The sequence below is a fragment of the Loxodonta africana genome, chromosome 19, assembly GCF_030014295.1.
Source record: "Loxodonta africana isolate mLoxAfr1 chromosome 19, mLoxAfr1.hap2, whole genome shotgun sequence".
Classification (NCBI taxonomy): domain Eukaryota; kingdom Metazoa; phylum Chordata; class Mammalia; order Proboscidea; family Elephantidae; genus Loxodonta; species Loxodonta africana.
The window spans coordinates 30,058,009-30,077,702 of record NC_087360.1 but is presented as its reverse complement, the minus strand read 5'-3'; the positions used below and the strand labels follow the sequence as shown (position 1 = coordinate 30,077,702).

The 19,694-nt window shown below is 49.0% G+C and overlaps 1 protein-coding gene across 2 annotated transcripts; it reads right to left on the bottom strand.

The window, feature by feature from the left end:
• Positions 1 to 2,137: 2,137 nt before the first annotated feature.
• Positions 2,138 to 18,223, bottom strand: CRYBB1 (crystallin beta B1). Of its 2 annotated transcripts, XM_064272511.1 has the most exons (6): positions 17,956 to 18,223; positions 15,592 to 15,784; positions 12,268 to 12,386; positions 6,112 to 6,244; positions 4,811 to 4,953; positions 2,138 to 2,400 (listed from the first exon to the last, which is right to left on the bottom strand). In XM_064272511.1, exons 2-6 carry the CDS (start codon positions 15,763 to 15,765, stop codon positions 2,217 to 2,219), a joined length of 753 nt encoding a protein of 250 aa, XP_064128581.1. In that variant the 5' UTR covers positions 15,766 to 15,784; positions 17,956 to 18,223; the 3' UTR covers positions 2,138 to 2,216. The 2 variants fall into 2 exon arrangements, with proteins under 2 accessions (XP_064128581.1, XP_064128582.1); XM_064272512.1 differs by lacking the exons at positions 15,592 to 15,784; positions 17,956 to 18,223 and adding an exon at positions 12,716 to 13,840.
• Positions 18,224 to 19,694: the final 1,471 nt, after the last annotated feature.

Sequence of the window (19,694 nt, the reverse complement as noted above, 5' to 3'; positions counted from 1 at the left end):
GAATGTTCCTTAGAAGTGAAGATGGCAAGGCTTCGACTTACTTACTTTGGATATGTCATTAGGAAAGATCAGTTGCTAGAAAGGACATCATGTTTGGAAGAGTGCCAACAACAATGACGGAAACCCCAAACACACTAGCAATCGTGAAGATGGTGCAGGACTGGACAACAGTTTGTTCTGTTATACATTGAAGTCACCATGAGTTGGAGCCAACTCAACAGCAACCAACAACAATCCTGGCCCACAGACAATCCTGTCTTCAATGGTAACAGAGAAGTCTTCTAGTCCAAGATGCTGGTCAAATTGGAGAGTGGAGGTGGGGAGAACTAGGGTGGAGGGGAGAAGGAGGGTGCACATACCAGAGGGTAAATCTCCATGAGGTGGTATTTTGAAGCTCAGAATGGACATTGGTGAGGCCCCACCTTTCTTGCCAGCTTCATCTCCTGCCACATCAGCTCTTCCTTCCCACCTGCTACTTCTGCCCACACAACCACCATGCTACAGCTCCCAGCCCCCAAGTTCTTTCAGCCTTTGCTCCTTTGTCCGTGATGCTCCAGGGCTGCCAAGTACAGCTGTCCAAGATGGGTACAACACAAGGATGCTGCATTCACATTGTAGGCACCATAGATTTATATCAACAGTGTTTGGCAGATGGCAGTAAAATTTATACAAAGGTCCCATATGGGCTAGCAGAAACCATGCTATTTGTTCCGCCTGGAATATCGCCTCCTCCCCTCCCCCCCATTCTCCACCAAGCAAGCTCCTGGTGGATCCTCAAGGGCCACTTCAAATACCACCCTCCTCCCGGAAAATTTCCACCCCTCCCTCCCACCACATTTCCTGAGAGGATTAAAGATTAATAACATTAATCAATATTACCTATTGATATGGGAGGCGATATTGACTGCTATAGATTTCTAAAGGGCAAGGCATGTTCCATTTGTAATAGGAGAGATAATTCCAGGTGGAGCCTGGACTCAGGATTAAACAACACTGAATCAGATATGAGAAAATAATGATGTGTCAATCTTCTTTGATTGAATCAGGGAAAAAAAATCTGTTTAGTACAAATGTGCCTTACCCACTTCTTCCCAGCACTTGCTAATGACCCATTTTGCCAAAGAGCAAGCAGGTCCCAGGACTAGAGCCTTCCAGAGGCAGTAGCGTGCTGGAAATTACACACCTGGCCTTCTTTAAATTATATTTATTTTTACGATTGCTCTATCTACGGCATATGATGCTGATTTCCCACTTCCTGTAGTGTCACAAAGTTTTATTTACAAATCAATACACTCAAGCACAAAAGAGTGAATGGATGTCAATAAAATTATTCAGTAAATAACAGAGCAGGTGGTGTGCAGATAGGGAAAGAAATCATGAGGACGGTGCCTGACGGACTAGAGTTTGAGATTTGTCTAAGAGTGCAGGCTCTGGAGGTAGACTGCCTGGGGTCAAATCTACACTCACTAGCTCTGTGACGTTGGGCAAGTCGCTTCCCCCTCTGAGCCTCAATTTCCTCACTTGTTAAAGGGACATAACTATAATACCCAGGTCCCTGGGTGGCACTAACAGTTTGCTCCCTGCCACTAACCCAAAGATTGGTGGTTTGAATCCACCCAGCAGTGCACTGGAAGAAAGGCTTGGCAATCTGCTTCCACAAAATTACAGCCAAGAAAACCCTGTGAAACACAGTTCTACTCTAAAGCAGGTAGGGTCACCATGAGTTGGAACAGATTTTTTTTTAACGCCCACTTCCTGTTGTTGTTAGGTGCCATCAAGGCAATTTTGACTCAGCAACCCCACATGACAGAGTAGAGCTGCCCCATAGGGTTTTCTTGGCTGCATTCTTCAGGGAAGCAGACCACCAGGTCTTTCTCCCGCAGAGCTGCTGGGTGGATTTGAACTGCCAAGCTTTCCGTTAGCAGCTAAGTGCTTAACTGCTTAACACCACCCAGGGCTCCTACCAACTTCACAAAGAGATAACTTCCTTACAAGGAAATGCTAAGATAACGTGTGTGACGAACTTTACAGTGCTAGCTATTTTTATTATCGTGACTGAGAAAGTCACGTCACAGCAATAACAGGGAACCTCGAGGCGTACCCTTGTTCACAGACCCAGGAGACAGTTTGGCCTTAGAACTTTTATTTGCACAGGAAAGAAGGGAAAATGGAGCCTGAGGAAGGGATGGGGCATGAGACCGGAGTGGAGTAGAGGCTCACTTGGGTTGCTCAGCGGCCACGGCAGGGAAGGAGCCCTCCCGGTGCCACTGCTTGTCACGCAGGCGACGCACGGCCTGCATCTGCGGCTGGAAGGCCCCCCACTCGTTCCAGTGCCGGAAGTCTCCAGGCTCCAGGAGGTACTGGTATCCACGGTAGCCGGGATACTGATAGCCGACCCAGCTAGCGGGGAAGCAAGAACAACAATGTGGAGACCCAGCCAGCCACACTGACCTACACCCAGACCTTGCCCAGCCCATCCCAGCTCTCCATCTGTCCCCCCTGGGGTTCAGGCATGGGTCACACAGAGCTCCTCCATCCTGGCTTTTCCTCTTCCTGCTGTGTCCCCCTGCTGGGTTCCAACTGTGGTGCTGGTGAAGAACAATGAATAAACTGTGGACTGCCAGAAGAATGAACACATCAGTCTTGGAAGAAATACAACCAGAACCTTAGAAGTAAACATGGTAAGACTTCAACTTGCTTACTTTGGATATGTCATCAGGAAGGACGAATTGCTAGAAAGGACATCATGTTTGGTAAAGTAGAGGGCCAACAAAAAATGAGAGAAACCCCAGATATACCAAGGATCATGAAGATGGTGCAGGACCAGACAGTGTTTCTCTGTGTTATACGTTAAAGTCACTGTGAGTCGGAGCCGACTCGACGACAACAAACAATAATCCTGGTGCACAGACAATCCTGGGCAATGAGTTCAGTTCTCTGACAGGCCTCAGTTTCCACTTCTGGAAAATGGGGACGCTCATGGTAGCTGGTTTAGTAGGGTGTCGTGGAGACCAAATGGGAAAATGTACTTAAAGAGCTTGCTCAGTATGTTGCCTGCATGGCAGGCAGGTTAATACACATCCCACTGCAAGTGATGGGTTGGGGGTCAGGGAAAAACTGAATCAAAGGAAGATAAGAAGGAGGAGCCTTGTTTCAAAAACAGGTTTCCTTTGTGTGCCAGTGGATTGTGTGAGGTGGTTGGGAGCACACACTGTGGTGTCAGACCTGGGTTTAAATCCCAGCTGAGGGGATCTGAGTAGGTGCCGTATTAGAACCTCAGTGTGTTGACTATATAATGGGATGATTAACACAGCTACTTATTTGGCTTGTTGTGAAGATTCAACAATTATTCAAAGTGGTTAGCACAGTGCGTGGTATAGAGTAAGCACTCCGAACCCACTGCCATTGAGTTGATTCTGACTCATAGCGACCCTATGGGAAAGAGTAGAACTGCCGCATAGGGTTTCCAAGGCTGTAAATCTTCACGGCAGCAGGCTGCCACATCTTTCTCCTGTGGAGGAGCTGGTAAGTTCAAACCACTGACCTTCCAGTCAGTAGCTGAGTGCTTAACCACTGTGCTACCAGGGCTCCTCATAGTAAGTACTCAATACATGTTAATTGTCAGAATGATTAATTTCTAACCTTTATCATTGCCTCTGCCAAGAGGGCCTTTCCCAGGCTTCTCCCAGCCCCCTGCCCGTCTTTCAAAGCCTGGTTTAAGTCCCAACCTCTCAGGTTAAACCATCTCTCACCTGCCTCTCAGCCCCCACCCCAACACACACACCCAGGTCCCAGAAACCTTCCTTTCTTCTCTGATGCATAAATGCCCTGTTGGGACCATCTCTTGCCTAGTATTGCTGGTCACTATCTCACAGGTATACTTGGGCCTCCCCTGCTAGGCCAGGTAAACCTCCTGAAAGCAGGAACTGTGCCTTATTCATCTCTGCCTTCCCCAGGGTGTCTAGCACAGTCCCAAGCTCAAACAGGCTCAGTAAATATGGGATGGCTGGAATGGTGGGGATGTAGGTTTCTGGGAAGGAAAAGGAAAGAGAAAAAGGCCAGGGCCCCGATGGTATTACGGGAACTCAGAAAGAGTCTCAGATGGGGAGAGATAGAGGCCTCATATTTGGAAAGAGGAGAACAGGGGTTGCTGCCATGGTTATCTGGAGGCAGGGATATAGGTGAAGTGACCTCCTTTGGGCACTCAGCCCTTCCCTGTGCTCTCATGAACTTGGGGTCATGGGGCTCTGTTTGGGAAGCTTCAAATCCTGGGAGTTCAGAGTAGAAAAAGCCTTCTAAATTCAGGGATCCTCATCTGCCCACTGTATAGCAAGCAACACTAAGGCACAGAGAGAGGAGTGGGGCTCACCCAGGCTCCACAGGTTATCAGTGGCAGGGTCACAGCCCTTTCATTATACAGGCTCACCTCTCAGAAGCCATTTTGCTGGTGTCCCCCAACCCTCTGGATTTCTCTGAATATTATCTTTCCCCAGACACACCCAGAATCATCTATCCACATCAACTCTGGCTCCTTGTTTAACTATTCCCCCAATATCCATCTGAGTTTAGCAGCTCCCTGTTCTCCCCATCTTCCAGCTTTCTGGAACCAGTTGGCAGATTTCTTTACACTGACATGTGGTTAGTGTGACTCCATGCCCCAGAGGCACTGGTGGAGTCTGAGGCACTGGTACTGGGGGGTCTGGGAGGGACACAGCCTTTCCTGTGCCTCTAATGAAACATCCCATGAGGGCGCAGCCTCCAGTCAGTCTGTATTTGAAACGGGATGAGGGCAAGGCTGTCGGATGCTTACGTCCCGCTGCAGACCCGCACGCTGCCCACGCGGTCACAGAAGCCATAGACCCAGAGGCTAGGCACGTCGTCCCCCTGGATCTCCATGGTGTTACCTTTGAAGTTGGCACATTCAAACAGGCAGATCTTGTGCTCCTGGGAGTCCTGGGGAGCAAGAGGGATGGTCAGGCATGCCAAGTAGGCACAGGGGAAAGAGAAGTAACTTCGTGGGGTCCCCTGGGTGCTGGCCAAAGATAGGAAGTGAGAGAGCTAAGTGTGGGCAGACCAACGGGGTACAATCCTGGGATCTCAGCTGTCAGGCCTGGAAGGGCCCTCCTCATCTGTAGAAAGATGGACAACAACCTCTGCTTCAATAGCCCCACCTGCCAATGGTTAAGCACTCGGCTGCTAACCAAAAGGTCAGCAGTTCACACCCACCAGCCACTCAATGGGAGAAAAGATGTGGCAGTCTAGGACACCCTATGTGGGCAGTCCTATTCTGTCATATAGGGTCGCTATGAGTCGGAAAAGGAGCTTTGGTGGTGCAACGGTTAAGCGTTCTCCCACTAACCAGAAAGTCAGTGGTTCAAACCCAATAGCCACTCTTCAGGAGAAAGATGTGACAGCCTACTTCTGTAAAGATTATAGCCTTGGAAACTGTATGGCGCAGTTCTACTCTGTCCTACAGGGTTGCTATGAGTCGGAATCGACTCAACAGCAACGGGTTAAGAGTTGGAGTTGACATGACAGTGCCCATCAACAATAACAACAATCTCTGCTTCACAGGGATGTCATGAAGCTTAAACAAGTTAATCCCTCTGGAGCTCTTAGCACTGTGCCCAGCATACACCAAGTGTTCCAAAAAAAAAATTACTCGTATGTTTATTATTGTGGTCGTGGACAGAGAGGTTCAGAGAGGTTAAGGTTCTTGACCAACATCACACAGCAGGGAAATATTTCTGTGCACCGTTGGTAAATTCTGTGTTTCTTATGATTTGGGTAAAAGTGAGAAATTGATCCTGGGAGCACCATGGGGCACTGGTGGAACACAGATCTAGGTTCAAATCCTGCTTCTGACACTTCTGTGCTGGTGATCTGGGGCATTTTACCCTGCCCCCCGAGTCTCAGTTTGCCCATCTGTAGAATGGGGTTATGCTTGTCTCATGGGGATGTGAGTAACAATTAGCCCAGAGGTCACTACCCTTCCCTGTCTACCATTCCCTCCTTCCATCCCCTACTCCATTACCTCACTCAATGTCTGATCTCAGACTTGCCCCTGCTCTACCCCACACGTCACCCAGCTCTGGACCAAGAGCCACTTACCATCTTGACGGGTCGGAAGGACACTAGCCGGTCACTGCGGTAGCTGCTCGACCATGTGTCCCAGCGTGGGTACTCGCCCTTCTCCAGGACAAACATCTCCCCTCGGAAGTTGGACTGCTCAAAGGCGACCCAACTGGATGTTGAGAGGTACCGTGGGAATGGAGAAGGCCCAGAGGGGCAGAGGCAGAGAAAAGAGAAATCATTATCTGAAGCCACTCCTCCTTGTCTTCCCACTTCTCCCTTGCAAGGCAGCCCCAAGACCAGTGGGAAAGTCATAGGGGGCCTGACACCAATGGGTTTGATTCTTGATTATGCCACTTACTAGCTGTGTGACCATGGGTACATGGCTTTACCTCTCCGAGCCTCAGTTTCCTCATCTACACTAATATGCTTATCTTCTTGGAGATGGTGAAGGATCAAATGAGATAATCTGTGTAACTAAGCAAAGAGACATTAGTGGTGCAATGATAAAATTCTTGCCTCCCATGTGGGAGACCTGGTTCAGTTCCTGGCCAGTACACCTTATGCACAGCCACCACCCATCTATTGGTGGAGGCTTATGTGTTGCTGTGATGCTGAACAGGTTTCAGCAGAGCTTCCAGACTAAGACATACTAGGAAGAAAGGCCTGGCGATCTACTTCTGAAAAATCAGCCAGTGATCACAATGGTCCAATCTGAAACCAGTGATGGGGATGGCGCGGGATCGGGCAGTGTTTCCTTCCGTTGTGCACAGAGTCACCATGAGTCAGGATCACCATGAGCCAGAGCCAAGTCAGAAGCTAACAACAACAACATCTGAGCAAAATGTTCCCCAGATGTAAGAGTCACACTGTGATTTTTAAGTACCACAAGGACCTGGTGTCAAATAACACAGAAGGAGAAAGTCATTTTCTTAAAATCCCGATTGCAGCTGGGAGAGGGTCAGCGAAAATGAGGGAAACCCTCAATGAGGTGGATTGACACTGTTGCCACAACCATGGGCTTCCATTTATCCCAAAGATCATTAAGATGACATGACTAGGCAACTCTGTGTTCTGTTATACATAAGGTTGCCTTGAGTAGGAGCAGACTAGGTGGAAACTAACAACGACAGCCAGGAGAAAGTCTCTGGTTGACGCTAATGCAACTTTTGTTGTGGTTGTGTGGCTTCAAGTTGAATTGCAAATCATAGCGATCCTATAGGACAGAGCAGAACTGCCGCATAGGGTTTCCTATTTTTTTTTTTTTTAATCTTTACAGGAGCAGATCGCCAGGTCTTTTCTCTAGCAGAGGTGCTGGTGGGTTCAAACAGCTGAGCTCTTAACACTTGGTAATCTCTCTTTTTGTCGCAAAGGAAGGACAGGCTTCAGGTTCAGAGGCTCCAGCAGGCAACTGCATAATAACAATGCTTTGTGTTCTCTGCATTAGTTTTTTATGGATGCCTTTTACTTAGAGCAAGTGATATTAGCTCTCCATTTATAAAAAGTGATATACATTTTCTTTCTAGATATATTTAGCTGTGTAAAAAAAGGGTCAATTTAAAGGAAACGTAATAAATAAATACTAGCCCTGGAGTTGCTGGGATAAGGGAAAAGTCAAGACAGAGGCTTGAGTCAGATGTTGAATAAATACAAGGCTGGCACCCCCCCAAAACTATTGCCCTGAGATAATCTTTAAACCTTAAACGAAAACTAGCCCCTGAAGTCTTTGAACCAAAAATAGGTAATTAGGAAAATACGTCTGCTTTGGAAACCCTGGTGTCGTAGTGGTTAAGTGCTATGGCTGCTAACCAAGAGGTTGGCTGTTTGAATCTGCCAGGCGCTCTTTGGAAACTCTATGGGGCAGTTCTACTCTGTCCTATAGGGCTGCTATGAGTTGGAATTGACTCGATGGCAGTGGTTTTTCGTTTGGGCATTGTACTCTTTTCAGGAATTATCTAGGTAAGATCAAATTGACAGCGGCAACTTGAAAGGTTAGATGGGAAGCATAGGGGGCATTGAGGTTACGGTAATGGTAGTGGAATAATTTGGAAAAGAATAGAAAGAATGGTGGCACAACTTGAATGATGTAATCAATGTCACTGAATCGTACATGTAGAAATTGTTGAAATGGTTTCTTTTGCTGTGTATACTTCACCAGAAAAAAAAGGGAAGGTTGACATGCAGAAGATACTCAATAAATGGTATGGAGACAGTAGAAGGGGAATGATAGTAATACCTGCCTCTCAGATACCTGTGAGAATTAAATGTGATATTGCATATAAGGGCGTTCAGTTCTCTACAGGGACAAATTAGAAGTCTGAAGTTAGAGGGGAGCTTTTCCTGGCTTTCCCAGTGCAATCTGATTAAGACTAGGAAGTGATCTTGTGTTAGAGAGACCAGGGACACTGGCGGGGGCGGGGGGCGGTGGGAGAGGAAGATCCCCATTTTATAGGTGAGAAGGCTGAGACTAAGCGGCTCCTTGACCTTTGAGCAAGATATGTCCAGGAGTTCTCAGGGAACAGGGGACACTGGTGTCATCTCCCTGGGTGCTACTGAGACCTTCCTCTACCCAGAGAGAGATGAGGGTGATGGGCTACTACCATGGATTGAAACAGAATGTGTCCCAGGTACCTGAGGCCCTTGTCTGAGGAATGAGCCAATCCACACTAGAGTGACAGAATTAAAGACTTGTCCACCCAGGATAGAGCTAAATCTGCCTCAGCCCTCCTGAGGCTGGGATGAAAGAACTAAAAATGGATGGATGGATGGATGGGTGGATGGATGGATGGATGGATGGATGGATGGATGGATGGATGGATGGATGGATGGATGGATGGATGGATGGATCAATCCATCAATCAATGGATTAATGAGTGAATTGATGGTTGAACAAATGGGTGGGTAAATGGGTGTGTAGATGAATGAAGGGGTAGGTGGGTAGATGGATGGATGGATGGATTGTGGATGGCTAGATGACGGAAGAATGAATGGATGGGTGGATTGATGGATGAATAAATGGAAGGATGGTTGGACTGATGGATGGTTGGGTGGGTAGATGGGTGGATCAATTTATGAATGAATATATATATTCATATACATATACACAAAAAACCTCTAAACCTGTTGCCATTGAGTTGATTCCAACTCACGATGACCTGGTGAATGGATATATAGATGGGTAAATAGATGGATGATGAATGGATGGATGGATGGAATAATAACACAACATAGCTCATTTGGGCCTTATGAGCAATGAGAGAAAACCAAAAACCCAAACTCCTTGTGGTCGAGTCGATTCTGACTCATAGCAACCCTATAGGGCAGGGTAGAACTGCCTCCCGTACAGTTTCCAAGGAGTGTCTTTCGATTAGCAGCCATAGCTCTTAACCACTATGCCACCAGTGTTTCCAGCAGTGAGAGAACCAAAAAAAAAAAAAAAACCAAACCCAGCACCATCGAATCGATTCCGACTCATAGCGACCCTATAGGACAGAGTAGAACTGCCCCATAGAGTTTCCAAGGAGCGCCTGGCGGATTTGAACTGCCAACCCTTTGGTTAGCAGCCGTAGCACTTAACCAGTATACCACCAGGGTTTCCTACGGGGCCGGGGCGGGGGGGGGGGGGGGGTGTGGGTAGAAATTTTCACCTACAGTTGTGGAAACTGAAGCTCAAGGGGATTAAGTTACCAGTCTAAGGTCACACCATGGTGTCAAGTGTCAGGTTTAGTCTCTTAGGTTTCAGGCAGGCATGTCTCCTAGCTCTGTGCTGAGGAGCACACTCCCTGCCCCTTGCCCAACTCATCCTCCTCGTTTTCTTTCCCACCACTGCCTTTCCCACAGCACTGCCTGGCCCTGACACAGACCCAGATGCCTGGACCACAGGCCCACTTCTCTCCCTGCTAGGCACAGCTGTGGGGCACATACCAGCTGCATCTGGGTTTGAGGAGAAATACTCTTGGTTTGAGTCACCAGTACCGAAAAAAGCTTTGAAACCCAAGCTGGCCACATCCGGTATCTGCTTCTGTTTCCAGCTGGGCTTTGGGGCTGAGGGCAGGGCTGAGGCTGTGTTGACTACATCGGGGGTGGGGTGGGTACAGGAGATGGAAATGTGCCCTCCCAGTACACACCTGGCCAGGGTGACTTGGTTAAGTTCACAGGGCAACAGGGAGGGAAAGAATCATCATAGTGACCTGCCATGTTTGGATGCCATGAAGTACCAAGCTGATCCTGCATTAAGGATGCTGGGTGGTGCAGTTTGCCCTTGGCTGGTAAGCAAAAGGTTGGTGGTTCAAACCAACCCAATGACACCGCAAAAGAGAAGGCCAAGCAATCTGTTCCCATAAAGATTACAGCCCAGAAAACCGTACGAAGCAGTTCTACTGTCACATGGGGTCACCATGAGTCAGCATCAACTTGATGGCAGCTAACAACAGCAAAGTCGTGCATTATCTCCTTTAGGCCTCGGAATAATTGTCTTGGGGGTCGTGGGGACCATTATTCTCCTTATTTCAGAGATGGGAAAACTGAGCCTCAGAGACTAGACAAGGCAAACGGGGGTGTTGAAACTCAAATCCAGGTCTCTCTGACCCCAAAGATGCTCAGAATACAGGCTGAATCCTGTTTGCTGCAGCTCCATACGCCTTAGGGACTTTCAGGGTGGGGAAAAAAGAAGCAGAGGGGCCATGTGAGTCTTGTCCTAAGGCTGGCTGAGCATACTGACCTCAGTGCACAGGAATGATTATTCTTGCTTTATAATGGGCTCACTGAGGCCCAGAGAAGCCCAGGCAACTGAAGCCAGGCAGTGATTATTTTAAAGTGGTTATTAAAGCATTGGAGGCGGAAAAAAAAAAAACTCCGAGCCTTAGTTTCCCCATTTGTCAAATAGGGATAAGAATAGTCCCTCCAAAAGGAGGAGAGTTAGGAATCAGAGGAGGAAATGGATTGCATGTCTGGTTGCCTCCAAGAACAACTGCCCCCTTTGCCCTGAGACCAGAAGAACTGGGTGGTGCCTGGCTACCATTAGTGAATATTTCGATCAAAGATTCTGTAAAGAATCCTAATTAAAAGGGGTAAGAATGCAGAACAGAATTGCAAATTCTCATGGAATCTGCTGTTCCTGAAGCCATTGAGGCTGGATGAACCCCCAAAACTGTTGCTGAGATAATCTTTAAACCATAAACCAAAACTATCCCCTGAAGTCTGCTTTGAACCCCAAAACAGTTTATCTTAATAAGTAAAGTATGTCTGCCTTGAGTGTTGTGTTCTTTGAAAGAATTATCTATGTGCAATCCAATTGACAACAGCAACTCAAAAGGTTAGATGAGAAGCTTAGGGGGAGCATTGAGTTTAAGCTAATGGTGGTGGAACGATTTGGAAAAGGATGGCGAGAATGGTTGCATGACTTGAAGAATGTTATCAGTGTCACTGAGTTGAACATGTAGATGTTGTTGTAATGGTGTATGGTTGTATATATTTTCACCAATATAAAAAAAAATATTGTGAAAAAAGAATAGCCCCTCCCTCATAGAGCACTGTGAGATCATCTAGGAAAGCCCTCAGCCAGCACCTGGCACCTAGTGGGTACTCAACAAATGCTTATTATTACTTCTAGGACTGCTTGATGTCTGGGGTGGGACAGCTGGTGAACACCTGACCCTTTGGCCTCCTCCTGGCCTCAGTGATGAGCCAGGGCTCCTTCGGTAGTAGAAGCATTTTTCTGGAGCCGAGAATCATGACTTACTGGCCGTGTGACCTTATACCGATCAGATCACCACTCTGAGTCTCGATTTCCTCATCTGGAAAATGGGAAAGAGAATAACACCTCCCTCATTGGTTTGAAATGTTGTTGTTTAGTTGCCGTCGCATTGATTTTGACTCATGGTAACCCCGTGTGTGCAGGGTAGAACTGCTCTTGTGTTTTCAAGGCTGACCTTTCGGAAGCAGATCGGCAGGTCTGTTTTCCAGGGCACCTCTGGGCGAGTTGGAGCCGCGAGCCGTTCAGCTAGTAGGCAAGTGCTCAACCATTTGTACCACCCAGGGACTCCTGGGTTTGGAACGAAGATTGGCCGTAATATATGTGCCACCGTACGCACGGTTGCAGGCAGGAGCAGGCTCCCAGTAAGTGGCAGCTGCAGTCGTCTGGTTGTTTTTATTATTTTACTGTGGCAGAGGGTGAAGGGACCCACACACACTCACGGTCCCGAGATGACGATGAGGCTGCGCACTCGGTCAAAGCCATGGTCTCCCAGGTTCAAGCATTCTCCTGAGAATTCTGCCCGTCGGCCCTGGAAATTCTCCTGCTCGAAGACCACCAGCTGCAAGAGAGAAGACCACATGGTGAAGGACAGGATGAGAGGGGAGGGCTACTTCCAGATGGGGTCAGGAGAGACAAAAATGAGTAACTACCTAAAGCACAGCAGGCCATGCACGGCCCACATGAGAGCATGTCCTGAATCCAGGACTGTGAGATGATCCTGTCTTCTTCCCTCCCCAACTCTTGTATATAAAACCTGCACCATCATTTGGACTTGACGTATCTCTCTTCTAGGCCTTTCTCTGTGCTCTTCCTTCAGCCTGGAATGCCCTTCCACCACACATCTCCATCCTGGAACTCCCGTGGCCAAACTCATGCTTCTGTTCTCACCTCAGATGTCACCTCCTCCAGGAAGACTTCCCTGATGCCCTCTCCCATTTGGGCTTGATTGAGTTCACTACATTGTGCTCATCCCATTGTCGTTATTGGGTGCTGTCAGTTCCAACTCATAGCAACTCCATGTGACCGAGTAGAACCGCCCCAGAGTGTTTTCTTGGTTGTGATCTTTCAGGAAACAGATCACCAGGTTTTTCTCCTCTGGAGCCACTGGGTGGGTTTGAATTGTCAATCTTTTGGTTAGCAGCCGAGCACTTAACTGTTGCACCACCAGGGATCCTTGCTTATCCCATAAGCACCATGTAATCACACACTGAACAGTTCCTGCTGCTTTGCTTCTGGGTCTCTCTCTCTTTGTGCCCCTCCCCCTTCTGTCAAAGGGGAGATCCTCAAGGGCAGGACCAGGGGCTGATCCATTTCCTATCTCCAGCCCCAGCACCTGCTGCAGAGCTGACGCTCAGGAAACACGTGCCAGTCTTTCGACCACAACATAGTGAACTTGGGTTCATCTCCTCCCCTCGCTAAGCCTCAGGTCTTGTTTTTGCCCACGTTGGAAAACTTTGCTATTCACTTGCTGTGTGAACCGAGGCAAGTGTCCCCTGTCTTTGAGCCTCAGTTTACTCAGCTGTGAAAGGAACAGGAGTCCCTGGATGGTACAGATGGTTCATGCGCTTGGCTGCTAACAGAAGTTTGGAGGTTTGAGTCCACCCAGAGGCACCTCAGAAGAAAGGCTTGGCGACCTACTTCCAAAAAAGCAGCCATTGAACACCCTACGGAGCACAGATCTTCTCTGACACACATGGGGGCTCCATGAGTCAGAGTTGACTCGATGGCAACTTGTTTTTTCCACACGCCATTTTCCTGGCACAGCCACTCCTACAGTTCTCTGTTCAAGAGAAACTCATGCATGTATGTACCCCTGGAAATAAGGGTAGCACACCCTAGCTTCGCTGTTCACAAAAGCAAAACCTAGCCATGACCCTCATGGTCCTCACCAGGAGAGTGCTGGATCTACGGGAGTCCAGGAACACTCTGAAGTATCACCTGACAGCTGAGACAAATGACCCACAGTACTGTACAATGTTATGGGTGGATATTAGGAATCTCACAGTAAGTGGCAGAAAAATCCAGAACGATTGTTGTTGTTGTTAGGTGTCATCGTGTCCTTTCCAACTTATAGCCACCCCATGTGACAGAGTAGAACTGCCCCATGGGTTTCCTAGGTTATAATCTTTACAGGAGCAGATCACCAGGTCTCTCTCTCAAGGAGCCGCTGGGTGGGTTCCAAACCAACAACCTTTCTGTTAGCAGCTGAGCACTTAATTGTTGCCCCACCAGGGATCCTTTCCAGAATAATTGCATACAGCACATTTCAATAAATTAAAAACAAGTCAGACTAAAAGAGCGTATACTTTTAAAGTAATAATGCAGACAGGCATATAAAAAGGAAAACAAGTAGACGAAGGACACAGGGATAAGGATGGCTGTTGCCTTGATGTTAGAGGATTTTTACCAAGTCCTGACTTTTAATGGGGGCTGGGGGTGGGTTTGCAGGTGCTCACTGAAATATTAAAAATCAAATAAAAATTAAACACCAGCTATTGGTTGCCGTGGTGGCACAGTTGGTTGGGGGCTTGACTACTAACTGAAAGGTTGGCAATTCGAATTCACCCAGAGGCACCTCGGAAGAAAGGCCTGGTGATCTGCTTCCAAAAGGTCACAGCCTTGAAAACCCTGTGGAAGAGTTCTATCACATTGGTCACCAAAATTAGAATCACTGGACAGCAACATGTGTGTTGGAGTAGAATTGTGCTCCACAGGGTTTCCAGTGGCTGATTTTTCAGAAGCAGATCACCAGGGCTTCCTTTTGACGTGCTTCTGGGTTGACCTGAACCTCCAACTCTTCAGTCAGCCACTGAGTGTGGTAACCATTTGCTCCTCCATAAACGAAAGCGGTCCATGCGTGGACCAGGTGGCAGCACGTTATAGACCGAGGACTTTGAAGTGATCCAGGCCTGTACACCTGAAGTTAATGCCAAACCAATCCAAACCCCAGAGCACTGGGCAGCTTGCTCTCCAGGAACCTTTTCAGCCCTGGCCACTGAGAACAATCTTTACAGGGGGCCTGAGGCATCCTGCAGGCCTGGCAAACCTCACGCAGGCTGTTCCTGCAGCACAGCCAGCCCGCTGCTTTCGATCTTCTGTTTCTTGCTTTTGACAAACTGTGTGCACAGTCTTGCGCAGGTGTCTTGCCACCTGGCAGGTGTCTCTTGAAGCCTACAATGTTATATTTTGGTGGTGGCATCATTTAACAGCTCCAGAAGTGATGGCGCCCCTTTTTCTAGGTCTGCTGAAGTCCCTGGCCGCGTTCTTGGATTTCCAGATTGGCCTGAGTCTCATTTGTGGCTGGGAAAGAGAAGTGGGGGAGGGGACAAAGGGGGAGGAAAAAGAAAAGAGACAGAGGATGGACAGGATGAGGGGTCGAGGAGGAGGAGAAGGAAGAGGAGGGGGAGAAGAGGGGAAAGGAGAGAAATTAGGCAAAGGAGGTGAGAAAGAGGTGAGAGGGAAGAGGGTGGGAGGTGAGAGGGAAGAGGAAGAGGAGGAGGAGGGGGAAGAAGAGGAGGAGGGGGAGGGAGGGGGAGGAGCAGAAGGAGAAAGAGAAGGAGGAGGAGGAAGAAAAGGGGGAAGGGGAGGAACGGGAGGGGAGGGTGAGAAAGAGGAGGGGGAAGGGAAGGAAGAGGAGGAAGAGGAAGAGGGGGAGAAAGAGGAAGGGCAGGAGGAGGAAGAGGAGGAGGAGAGGGAGGAACAGGAAGAGGAGGAAGAAGAGAGGGAACCAGTAGAGCCCAGCCATGCCACCCACAGGTCCTTACCTTGTAGTTCCCAGGAAGAAGGTCCCCCACTTTAGCGATGGGCACGGGCACAGATGCTGGGGCCGGGGTGGAATCGGTGGCCGGGGCTGGCCCTGCAGGTGGGGCTCCCTTCCCCTTCCCATCAGACTCTGGGTTCACGGCAGCTGTTGTCGAGGCTGTCACAGCCTGAGACATGGTTCCCGGCTGCAGCCGGCTGTAAAGAAACCCTCGGCCCAGGTTAATTCAGGACGGCACCCCCGAGCTGCCTCCCCATTTCCACACTCACTCGCCCCGCGTTGTCAGGCTCCATTGAACTCATTTCCCCTCTTTCTCCTAAAATGTAAGCCTTGAATTTGATTGTATTATCCCCTACTACACACAAGAATTTCCTGTCTGGGGACACTAAGCCCATCCATCTTTCCTCTAGCCCTTTGTCATGGCTCCCGCCACCAAGAATGCTCTCCCTTCCACCCCAAGTGGATTACCACCTCAGAAGCCCCTGGGTGGCACCAATGGTTAAGCACTCAACTACTAAATAAAGAGCTGGGAGTTTGAACCCACCCAGAGACACCTCAGAAGGAAGGCCTGGCGATCTACTTCCGAAAAATCACAGCCATTGAAAACCCTGTAGAACAGTTCTACTCAGAATCAACTTGATGGAACTGGTTTGACTTTTTGGTTTTTTTTTTGGTTGCCCTTGCTATTTGCTACTGCACTTTCTGGTCAGCTCACCAGATTATTATTTTGATTAATAGCAACAGTAAGTCACCTTGCGGGGTATATACTGTTTTTTTTTTTTAAGCTCCGTTACATGCCTTCATGAACTCATCCGACACACCCTAAGCCCATGCTGTGTGCCATGGAGTGGGTTCTGACTCACAGAGATCCTATATGACAGAGTTGCCCCATAGGATTTCTAGGCTGTAATCTTTACAGGAGCAGATCGTCAGGCATTTCTTTCGAAGCACCACTTGGGTGGGTTCGAACCGCCAAGCTTTTAGTTAGCAGCTGAGCGCTTAACCGTTCTGCCACCAGGGCTCCTTATAACCCCATGGGGAAGGCGCTGTCGTTATCCTCACTGAGCAAATTGAGGTTTAGTAGCCCATACGGATAGTGACCGTTAGCTCTGCTGTTCCAACTCTAGGGGACAAACCTCAGCAACTGGGTTCCTAACTGCTCTGTGGTTTTATGAGCCCCTTCGTCTCTCCCAGCACTTGGATCTGTGCCTGGCATATAGGAGATTTGGGGTAAATAGCTGTTCAAAGAATGAATGAAGGCGTGTTCCCGTCTCCTTTTCTAACCGCTGCCTCTGGAATTCTCTGAAGCGGGTGTGTGGAGGCTGACCCAGGGCTAGGGCTGGGGCCTACAGGAGGACCCAAGGGAACATGTTGAGTGCATGTCGGGGCTTCTAAAAAGGAGGATTGTGGCCGCGTGGGAGTTGGGCAGAGAGAGCTGTAGTCAATTCCAGAGGTTTCTAATCGCTATCGGTCATGGTTGCCTTTGATTGTTTGATGAAAGCTTCACCTTGTCACCAAAAAAAAAAAAAAAAAAAAATGCCCCCTTCAATTTTGGAGAGACTTTCAAGGGGTTCAAGGCCCCTTGGCAGCTCAGATGAAGACCCTCTGGCCAGCTGGACACCTGAGCACTCCTAGCAGGGCAGGCAGATCCCTCCCCATCTGTCTCCCAGCAGGGCTGTCACTGCTCTGGGCTCTGACCTCTGTGGGCAGGCCAGACAGACATCTGGGCCACATCTGTGCCTTCCAGGCCCATGCTCCCCCACATCGGCCCCTGAATCTATACTACCCTGGGGTGGTGTTTGGACTCATTCTGCCAGGAGATGTTCTCATTCCTTTTCTGTCTTTCCCTTTCTCTGTCTCTGCTTTTCTCTCACTCTCTCTGTGTTTGTGTGTCTTTCTCTCTATCTGTCTGTGTCTCTCTTTCTCTCTGCATGTATCTATCTGTCTGCCTCTCTCTGCTTTTCTTTCTCTTTGTCTGTGTGTCTTTCTCTCTGTCTTTGTCTCTGTCCCTCTCTGTGTGTGTGTGTCTGTGTCTCTACCTGGGACTGTTCCTCTCTCTGTCCCCTTCTCTCCCTCTCTCCCTCTCTCTGCCTGTCTCTACCTGTTCTTTATTTCTGTCTTTACTTTTCTTTCTCTGACTCACTCCCTCCCCCGTATCGTGTCCTTTTTGTATCTCTGCCTGTGTCTCTATCAGTTCTTAGTTTCTCTTTATTTCTCTCTCATCTTTTTCTCAACTCTCTAATTCTCTTATGTTCTGACTTCTCTCTGACTCTCTTATGTTCCTGTTCCTTTGCCCACCCCTCTCTCTGACTCCCCTCTTCTCCACCCCTCCCTTCAGCTCTGTGCATCAGGGTAGGTTCCCTCTTACCTGGGGACCTGCTACTTCCTGCTTGAGGGTGGGCGGGTAGGTGGGTGCTGTGGGTGACTGGGGCCGACCCCCCATTTTATAGCCTGGCAGACACCAGGCCTATGGTCTGTGGCACAAAGCGGGAGCTGGCTCAGCAGGCCCAACAGGGCCTGTCCCCCTCCCCCGCCACCAGGTTACTGTCGAGAACTGCACTTTCTATTGTGAGCCTGGCAGGCACAGCAAAAACTGTAAGGCGGGGATCCACCTTCTGACTTGCCCTCTGCTTGGCCCCTACCCCACCACTCTCCTACCACATCCAGCTGGGGGAAGGGCCAACCACAGGCTACCTGCTGCTGTCAGCCATGGGGCCTGGGAAAAGGGGAGCCCCTGGGAGCTAGGAGACCTGGATTTGAACCCTGACTTGACCGCTAGGCACTATGTGGCTTTTGGCAGGTGTCTACCCTGGTGGCCCAACAGTTAAGTGTTTAGCTGCTAACTGAAAGGTTGGTGGTTTGAATCCCGCCAGGGGCTCCACAGAAGGAAGACCTGGTGAAATGCTTCTGTAGAGATTACAGCCTAGAAAACCCTATGGGGCAGTTCTACTCTGTCACATGGGGTTGCTATGAGTTGAAGATAGACTTAACAGCAGCTGACAACAAGAATTACCTTCAGGGACCCTGTATCTGTGGTTACAAAGGGGACATAAGCGTCCCTATTGGAGTGCTGTACAGACAAGAAGCTGACAATGAGCAGGACAGTGCCTGGTAAAGGCAGACATGGCGTGATATCCATGGCTCTACTTACCAAGTGCTTATGTGTGTTGGGAGTCCCCATGTGGTGCAAACAGTTAACACGCTGTGCTGCTAACTGAAAAGTTGAAGGTTCAAGTCCACCCAGAGGCATCTCGGAAGAAAGGCCTGGTGATCTACTTCTGAAAAATCAACCATTGAAAACCCAACGGAGCACAGTTCTACTCTGACACACCTGGGGTCGCCATGAGTTGGAATTGACTCAATGGCAACTGGTTTTTCTGGTTTTACGTGTGTGAAGCTGTGTACCAAATGCTTTACCCACACCATCTCGGTCAATGCCCAGGATGGCCCAACTTATTTGGTACTTACATTATACCCATTTCACAGATGAGAAGAGTGCAGACACAGAGAGGCCAGAGCTGGGAAGCCACCCAGGCAGGCTGGCTCCAGCCAGAGTCTGCATGCCCAACTCTGGTGGGGTCGACTTTGACCCTGACCTGGCTTCCTGTTTCTAGATGGGGGTATGCTTGGGTGGGCTGAGTATTCAAGACCTGGGGCCTGCCCCACATTCCCCACTGGGCCCAGCTTCCTCCCTTTCCCTTTCCTTGCCTTGTTTACTGTCTGCAGACCTCTAATTTTGCTGACCCAGGGACAGAGCTGCCCAGACATACCACATCTGCTCACCACTGCACACCTAGTGCCCGGCGCAGGGCCTGGCACCCAGCAGGTCCTCTGTCAACACCGTGTGACTAGATGGTCTTGCCGGTGGGTTGTAACAGAAGATGGAGCGCAGGGAGAGAGAGGGAAACCAAGATGGGGAGAGAGAAATAGGGAGACCGATTAGAAGAGGTGGAGAGAGACAAAAAAGAAAGAGACAATGGAGACAGAGATCAGAGTGCAGAGTGGGAGATGGATGGTGAAGGAGAGAGACCCAGAGAGAGACATGCACACAGACAAACACACACACAGAAATACACACACACACAGATAGAGACACACACAGACACA